The 9,203-nt window shown below is 35.5% G+C and overlaps 1 protein-coding gene across 1 annotated transcript; it reads right to left on the minus strand.

The window, feature by feature from the left end:
- Positions 1–6: 6 nt before the first annotated feature.
- LOC132722262 (uncharacterized) lies at positions 7–8,722 on the minus strand (the record flags this gene model as incomplete). The annotated part of the gene is made up of 7 exons (XM_060706732.1): positions 7,971–8,722; positions 7,294–7,444; positions 5,244–5,642; positions 3,968–4,327; positions 3,264–3,432; positions 2,694–2,935; positions 7–114 (listed from the first exon to the last, which is right to left on the minus strand). Coding segments are annotated over exons 1-7 (2,128 nt in total), but the record flags the coding sequence as incomplete, so codon positions are not given.
- Positions 8,723–9,203: the final 481 nt, after the last annotated feature.

The following is a 9,203-nucleotide window of genomic DNA, read 5'->3' on the forward strand; positions in this document are numbered from 1 at the left end:
AGTCACATGCTCTCACTTCCAAAACTGAATTGAAGGGATTCTTGTCATCACAAACGATGAAATGTTCGCAGTCATACGGGTACCGTACCTGACTTTTACCATTGCATGAAGTATCTAAAAAATAAGAAGTCAGCAATAAGAAAAAGTGTCTGATGTACAAGATATGTAAAGTTAGTAATGTACCAAAACAAAAGTGCCATACTTTTAACTTTGTACAAATTTTCTGTTAAATAAAAAGTGAACTATTCGAATAAGCAAATAAAGCTTTCTTATCATCTTTGAAAATTTTTAACACATACATTGTAATTTTAAATATGTGCAGAAGAAGGTAAAAAATAAATTAAACAAGAGCCGGTTGAACCGGGTGATGCTCCCCGGAATAGGTTTTGGACACAGGCAGGTATGCCTCATGTTGTGTCAAAGTTATGTCACAGACAAAGTTCAAAGTGTAAAAACAACCAAAATATTGTGCACGACACATTGTCTCAATATGAGATCATTTTTGTGAAAAAGTTGTAAAATCCGACTTCAAATAACGAAGTTATGCGCCTGACATTATTTTGCTGCAAGGTCATGCTGTGACCTTGACCTTCAAGGTAGTGACCCAAATGTTGCATGTGACACGTCGATTCAATATGGTGATCATATCTGTGAAATAGTTGTTAAATCCGACTTCCAGTAACAAAGTTATGGGCCTGACACGATTTTGCTGCAAGGTCATACCGTGACCTTGACCTTCAAAGTAGCGACCCAAATGTTGCGCGCGACACAATGTCTCATTGTGGTGATCATTTCTGTGAAATAGTTGTAAAATCCGTCTTCAAATTATGAAGTTATGTGCCGGACACGATTTTGCTGCAAGGTCATGCTGTGACCTTGACCTTCAAGGTAGCGAGCCACATGTTGCGCATGACACGTCATCTTAATATGATGATCATTTCTGTGAAATATTTTTTAAATCCAACTTCAACTAGCGAAGTTATGGGCCGGACACGATTTTGCTGCAAGGTCATGCTGTGACCTTGACCTTCATAGAAGCGACCCACATGTTGCGCACGACAAATCGTCTCAATATGGTGATCATTTCTGTGGAATATTTTTTAAATCCGACTTCAAATAATGAAGTTATGGACCGGACACGATTTTGCTGCAATGTCGTGCTGTGACCTTGACCTTCAAGGTAACGACCCAAATGTTGCGCGCGACATGTCGTCTCAATATGGTGATCATTTCTGTGAAATATTATTAAAATCCAACTTCAAATAACAAAGATATGGACCGGACACGATTTTGCTGCAAGGTCATGCTGTGACCTTGACCTTCAAGGTAGCGATCCAAATGTTGCGCGCGACACGTTGTCTCAATATGGTGATCATTTCTGTGAAATATTTTTAAAATCCGACTTCAAATAATGAAGTTAGGGACCGGACACGATTTTGCTGCAAGGTCGTGCTGTGACCTTGACCTTCAAGGTAGCGATCCAAATGTTGCGCGCGACACGTCGTCTCAATATGGTTATCATTTCTGTGAAATATTTTTAAAATCCGACTTCAAATAATGAAGTTATGGACCGGACACGATTTTGCTGCAAGGTCGTGCTGTGACCTTGACCTTCAAGGTAGCAAGCAAAATGTTGCGCACAACACGCCATTTTAATATGATGATCATTTCTGTGAAATAGTTTAAAAATCTGACTTCAAATAAGGAAGTTATGGGCCGGACACGATTTTGCTGCAAGGTCATGCTGTGACCTTGACCTTCAAGGTAGCGACTTAAATGTTGTGCATGACACGTCATATTAATATGATGATCATTTCTGTGAAATATTTTTTAAATCCAACTTCAACTAGCGAATTTTATGGGCCGGACACGATTTTGCTGCAAGGTCATGCTGTGACCTTGACCGTCATAGAAGCGACCCACATGTTGCGCACGACAAATCGTCTCAATATGGTGATCATTTCTGTGGAATATTTTTTAAATCCTACTTCAAATAACAAAGTTATGGACCGGACACGATTTTGCTGCAAGGTCATGCTGTGACCTTGACCTTCAAGGTAGCGACCCAAATGTTGCGCGCGACACGTCGTCTCAATATGGTGATCATTTCTGTGAAATATTATTAAAATCCAACTTCAAATAACAAAGATATGGACCGGACACGATTTTGCTGCAAGGTCATGCTGTGACCTTGACCTTCAAGGTAGCGATCCAAATGTTGCGCGCGACACGTCGACTCAATATGGTGATCATTTCTGTGAAATATTTTTAAAATCCGACTTCAAATAATGAAGTTATGGACCGGACACGATTTTGCTGCAAGGTCGTGCTGTGACCTTGACCTTCAAGGTAGCGATCCAAATGTTGCGCGCGACACGTCGTCTCAATATGGTGATCATTTCTGTTAAATATTTTTAAAATCCGACTTCAAATAATGAAGTTATGGACCGGACACGATTTTGCTGCAAGGTCATGCTGTGACCTTGACCTTCAAGGTAGCGACCCAAATGTTGCGCAAGACACGTCGTCTTAATATGGTGATCATTTCTGTGAAATAATTTTAAAATCCAACTTCAAATAACAAAGTTATGGGCCGGACACGAATTCGGTACGTACGTACGGACGGACGGACAACCCGACGACTATATATTCGGGGAGCATAAAAAGTCAATAGTATACATATTAATAGTCACTTTGTATAACTTTTACGACGCCACTATCAGATGTGAACACTGTTTGGTCATATGCTTCTTCTGATGGTTTTGCAGTGCATCTAATATGTTTCCTGTGCCATTCCATTGAAACATCCTTCAGGCCAAATTGCAATTCCATCCTATACCAGCAGTTTTTCAAGACAAAGCTTATGTCATCAATCCACGCCGCATTTGTATCACTTACACTGTTTGAAGAGGGCCAAAAATAAGGCGGCAACTCACTTGGAAAAAAAAAATTAATAAGACAAATTCTTAATAGTTCATAATTGACATGATTGATGGGATATTAATCATTTTGATTTGTGGTAATGATTTCATACAGAAAAAGATGGGGAAGGCACAAAAATATTAATTTTGTAACGAACACTACTAGAATGATTGGATTTGCAGTTCCCGGAAGTAATTGACAATTATCACAATTAAAGCAAATATTTAGAATAAAAATAAATGAATAAATTGTGATTCAAAAAATTCTGTACAAATGTGGATAAGTATTCATGTCTGATTAGTTTTATTACCGATTGATCAATATTAATGATTATTGATTACCTAATGTTTGGAGAAGACAGCAGAGCTGTAAAGGAACCGTTATAGTCAGTGTCAACGGTCACGTGACCGTTCGGTTCCGGAAACAACATTTCACAATGAAAAAGTGTGGACTTGATATCTCCTTCGACAACATGGGCTGGCACAAAAAGCTCCGGCTTAACCGTTTTGCCTAAGGAATAGACACTCCAAGAAAATTATTATTTTAAAGGAACATGCGACTTTTTTACTAAAGGAACTGCACTGAGGTGTGAATGCCTAAACGAATAAGATTTCTTAAAAAAGATCAACTGCGACTCTAAAATTTTCAATTGTTTATTCACATTTGAATAATTATAATGATAAAATGAAATAAGCGAAAGATCTGAAACTTGGCATACAAGTTGCTGGTCAAGACCTACAACAAATAGAATATTTATCTCGAATAAATTGTTTCCAGTCTCGTCATGTCAAAAAATCCTCAGTGAAGTCTCTTTAACCCTAACCACGCTTAATGTGTTTAATAAATGTATAATTTTACATTGTATACAATAAAGCAGATATTTTTTTTTCAATTAAGAAGGAAGATTATAAATAACTAAAAATAGGCTAAAGTTTTCTTGAAGATTTGTTACTAACAAACATGTTACATGTAGGACAATTATGCACTAACTTTAGTACTTAATTATGTTTCATAAGATTAAAAGAAGTTCTGTAAAACATATTACCTTGTATTCGAACAATTTTCACATCACGAAATGTGTTCACGGTATCACTTGTTTCAATATCACAGGTTATGTTTATTTCACCAGGTTGTTCGAAAGCATCGGAGCATTTGACGGTCTCAATCATCACTTTAAATGTACCCGATTCATGCGTAAATGTTTTTTCAATGATAATAATTCTATCATTGTCTTTAGTCACTATGTACGAGTCTACATTATTGACAATAGAGGCAATTACGGATTCATCTTTTGTGTTAATGCGTTTGAACTTTATATTCCTCCAGTTTGGTATTTTTCTGAATTCACACGACAGGGTTGCCATCCCACCGATGAGGAAAGTATCGGTGTCTACAGATAAATCAACTGAAACATACAATCAGTACAAATACAAAGAAGAAAATAGTACATTCTGTAGTAAAAATAACCAAACGAGGAGAAATTGAACGTCGACCAAAACGGAAAAGGTTGAGAATAATACATGTCTTGTTTGCTTGGGTCTGTTAAAAGACTTTGCAGCAAATATAAATCACATTTAACAAAAACTATACAAGAGCGATCAGTGATCACATGTGTCGCCTCATGATGGCTAATTTCATGTAGGGACAAGTTTTGTAACAGATGGAGAAGTGATCGGAGTAGTGGCGACATAAATTCCTGTAAAGTTAGGATGAAATTGCCCCAGTAGCTGTGGGGACAAGTTTTGTGACTGACGGACAGACATACAGACAGTGCACAACTAGAACTACTGATCATTCCTGTAAAGTTGGGATAAAATTGCACCAGTAGTTTATGAGGAGTAGTCCGGACAAGCTTTTGTGTATCTTGCAACACACAAAAAATAACACCTTTTTACCAAAGGGCCATAACTCGGCCAAAAATCATTCAACCGGAAAACCCGTGCAATATGTGCAAGGACTTGAGCTAGAGATCAATCCTGTAAATTTCATTGAAATTGCATTAGTGGTATAAGAGAAACAAACTTTAAAAATTAAAATTATTAAAGGGCCATAAATCTTACAAAAAGCATTGAACTGAAAAATGCTGACAATATGTACAACTAGACTTAGTACTGATCATTCCTGTAAAGTTTGGATGAAAGTGCACCAGTAGTTTAAGAGGAGTAGTCCGAACATGTTTTGTGACGGACGGACAGACGGACTGACAGACGACGGAGAAGTGATCCCTATATGTCGCCACTACTCCGTAAAGGCGACACAAAAAGAAATCATTATGTAACAAGAGTGAACAACCATTTTAGACTAAAGTTGCAATATCTTACCTAAATTTTCACATTTTGGATTTCCGACCCACACGCCATTCTCGTTACACATTACGGAACTATCACTAGATGTTGTAAAATGGAAACCAGGCCCACATTTAAGATTAATTGATGACCCTACTGTTGTTTCATTTACGGACTGTTGAGTATGAATATGGTTAGGTGGCTGATAAATCCCACAGTCAATTGGCTCACATGTAATTACTTCATTCCAAGATCCCGTTTCTAGACAAATTGCCGTATCCATTTCTTTTACTTCAAAACCTTTATTACATGTTATCTTAACAGCCACTTGTGGTAACATCTCTTCAGAAACATTGATATGGCCGTTGGACAAATTTGGGTATTTTTGACACTTTGTCTGACATCCATGTTTGTAGTCACACACGTTGTCGTCCTCTGCAATGTACGAAAAATAAGATATTTTTTATTTCAAATGATTACGATAATTCATTTTCGTTGTCTACTTTTATGGTATACAAATATAAAATACAGACAAACAGATTCCCTAAAGAAAGTACAACACGACAAAATTGAAAATGTTGCAGGCTTGGTTTGATTTAGCCTGTTCTAGAACGGTATAGGAAAGTGCAAGTTACCGTCTACACCCCTTAGCACCGGCTAAAGCAGAATTCAACATTTAACATGAACTGGTAAAATTTTGAATTTTGACACATCCGCAGATGTGTTCATATGGCGGTTATCATGGAACCTTCAATGTGGCACGTAAGTGCCATTCCAAGAAAAGCGGCATATGGTCCCCAAGTTAAAATGCGTGTGCCCTAAACGAGATAACAATAGGCAGAACTAAATAAAATGGCATTTTTAAAGGGGATCAAAAGACAACTTTAAAAAGCAGGCCGCATATCCTAAGGGTGATTTAACAGTATTGAAGGAAATAATACTGGAACCACCCAGCAAGAAAATAGCCAAATAGAAAGAACTTAATTACAACAAGCACAACAATAATATCGTGCTGAACGATCTTCAAGGATCAAAAATGAAAGCAAAATTAAAAATAAAGATCAAATTTTCTTTTTCTGTGGCATATGAGATGGTTTGAATCGGTTTGTTCTAAAACGCGAAGATATAGTTCACATTAATTTCAAAATATTAAACTTGTTATCGAGTCAGAAAATATAGGTGAGGCGGTAGTACTGTATAAATAATGAAAATTATTTTGAACAGTTTTATATTTTCTCAAAGTTCGTTTATATGAATACTTGATTAGTATAATTATTATAATTATATCAACATATAAATGTATTTCATATCACAAAAAAACCAGGAGCAAGTCAATGACAACGTCAATACATAAAAAATACATAAAAAATGCAGTGCATTGAAGAAAAAAAATGCAAATTTAGCTAAATAGCGAAACGATGCTAGTTATCTCTTTTCTTATTATAACAAGTTTACAATAATTTCAAATTGTCAATAAATAGCAAGTCTACGAGTATCTACCAATGGACAGATCAGAATACGACGAAATTTTATTACATGGTTCATCACCATATTACATATACAAATACAACATATAATACATGAACATGTACATGTATACTGAAAAAAAAATGGTTTATGAAATGTAAAAATGCAGACGGGAAATTACTTGAAAAGCATTTGAATACATATGGAGATATTATTGAAGGTATTCCTATGCACAGTCTCTAAAGGAATATGAAAATCTTAAGTAAAAAATAAAAGTTAATCTTGAATGTCGGCTAGCACCGTGAAATTAACATTCTTTCAGGCTTGGTTTGATTAAGCCTGGTCATAATGTGTAACATGTTAATTTGAAAATGATGCCATTTCATCCGAATATGTCAATAACATATACCTTAAAAACGACAAAAGGAAGTAAAGGTAGGTGAAATATAAATAGTAAATAAGTAATACGTATTAAGAACGATTTAAATAAGGGGTGTATATAGTATATTAATTTATAAGGTACATCTATGGTTGCATTTATTTAAAGTTTAGAATGTATCTGGTTGTATTTGTATTGCAATTAATATTAAGTTGATGAATGGTACGTGTTTAAAAATACCTTTTAAATTACCAATCATTAGAACTGCGACAATAGAGGCAATGGCAGCGGCAACTAATACAACCAGAATTACACCAGTAATTATTCTGCATTTACTACATATTTTCTTCTTCTTTTTATTTGGTTCTGTCACTATTTTATTTGAAGGCACCTGCAATATCAAGGTGGATCATACATTACAATTTTTCAAAGGAGTTCTACTGTCAAAGAGTCTTAAAGAATAAAAATAGAAATGCTTGCACAATTAAGATAATTATTCTGGGCAAACGGATGGAAAGAATTGATCTGATGTTTTGCGTACAAGTCGTGACTTACATGAAATGGTACACACGTCTTGAAAAAATATATATATAAATCTAAACAGTTTATAAGAAAGTGTCTATTAAGTAAAGATAACAAATATATAGTAACAAGTTGAGCCCCTACCTAACTGCTTCTCTTTTTTTTTTAACCCTGTGTCTGGTAGAGACACCGATTCAACCCATGCAGCCAGTGTAGACCAAGATCAGCCGACGCATTCGTGACGTCTGATCAAAGTCAGCACTGTTTGTTATTCATCCAGTACTCATTGAAAAACATTCACTATAATAATAAACGATTTCGTCATAATTGAAGGATGGTAAGTCAGTGAAGTGCGGGTAAAACTACTTAAATCTACATAAATTAAGAACACGTACCCTGCCCACACCATATGTACTCGTCAATGTTGCCCCAAGTCCATTGTCAGGTTGGTGATACTCATGTGTTTCATCAAGCCAACTTATCCTTATATCGCTATGATTAGTATCATCACCACTATCTCCAATCCGCCGAGGGTTCGATTCAAGGTAAGCGTCAGCTGAGTCATCAGTACCCTTACTTTGACATTTAGACATATTACCATCATGTTTTTTCTCATCATTATCATTATGTTCAAGTTGTTGGATTTGCTCGCTATGATGATTTTCGTTGTTTGAATCGCTCAAAAAGTGTATCTCACCATTTGTAGCATACGAATAACCAGCGGTTCTTTCTCTATTTGGGCTTGTAGGGAGTCGATCACCGGTATTAAAAGACACATATAAATCCGAGGTACTTTCACGTTTACCAGGCGTAGCGTTATCATATTCAGGGTTTGGTGTAAAAAGCGTTTTTTTACCGCTTCTGTCTTGAATAGTTGCATAATGTTCGGAATTGCCGGACATCCGTAGTTGTTCGTTTGTAACACTCCATTGTACGTTGTTAATCTTTTGGTGTTTTAACTGCCCTGTGTTTGGATCATTGGATATGTTATGCTTATCAAAACAAACAAAGCTTTTCTCTAGTGGCTTTAATAAATCCATTTCAATTTTAATACGGTTTATATTTTTATAAAAGATTTGCAAAATGCGTTTCATATATCCTTTGTCGGTAGATACTACAAAGTAAATATTCAAAGTGTGAAGTAAAATAACTGTTGAAGTTTATTTATTTCGGAACCGTTGTAAACATAGCATGGATCAGTGCACTTTAGAAAAGGTAACTCACGTGTGTTTGGATAGTATTGTAATACTTATTGGCCATACTTCTTACAGCGAGATGTGTAGTGTATTGGTAGCGCGCTGGTCTATCAACTATACAGGTGCGGGTTCAAATCCCAGCATTAATAAATTGTAACTTTAGTTTGTATTACTGTATCACAGTCAATAAAAAAAGATTTGTTTTTTTTATTACAGTGAGCAGTTGAATTTCATGTACATGTATGTTTTAAAAGAATATTATATTTTGCGTCATTACTAAGTTTATCTTATTTGTATTTAATAATGTTCATGCTTGCAAGATATTTCTGTTGTATCAAACAAGTTAAGTACATTTAGTATTGAACCTTTACTTATTGATTTTCTCTCTGTTATAATAATATTTGGTTTGTTTACAATAAACTGTACAGTATA

This window comes from Ruditapes philippinarum, unplaced genomic scaffold, assembly GCF_026571515.1.
Source record: "Ruditapes philippinarum isolate M1 unplaced genomic scaffold, ASM2657151v2 ctg18557_1_1_1_1, whole genome shotgun sequence".
In the NCBI taxonomy this organism is placed as follows: Eukaryota; Metazoa; Mollusca; class Bivalvia; order Venerida; family Veneridae; genus Ruditapes; species Ruditapes philippinarum.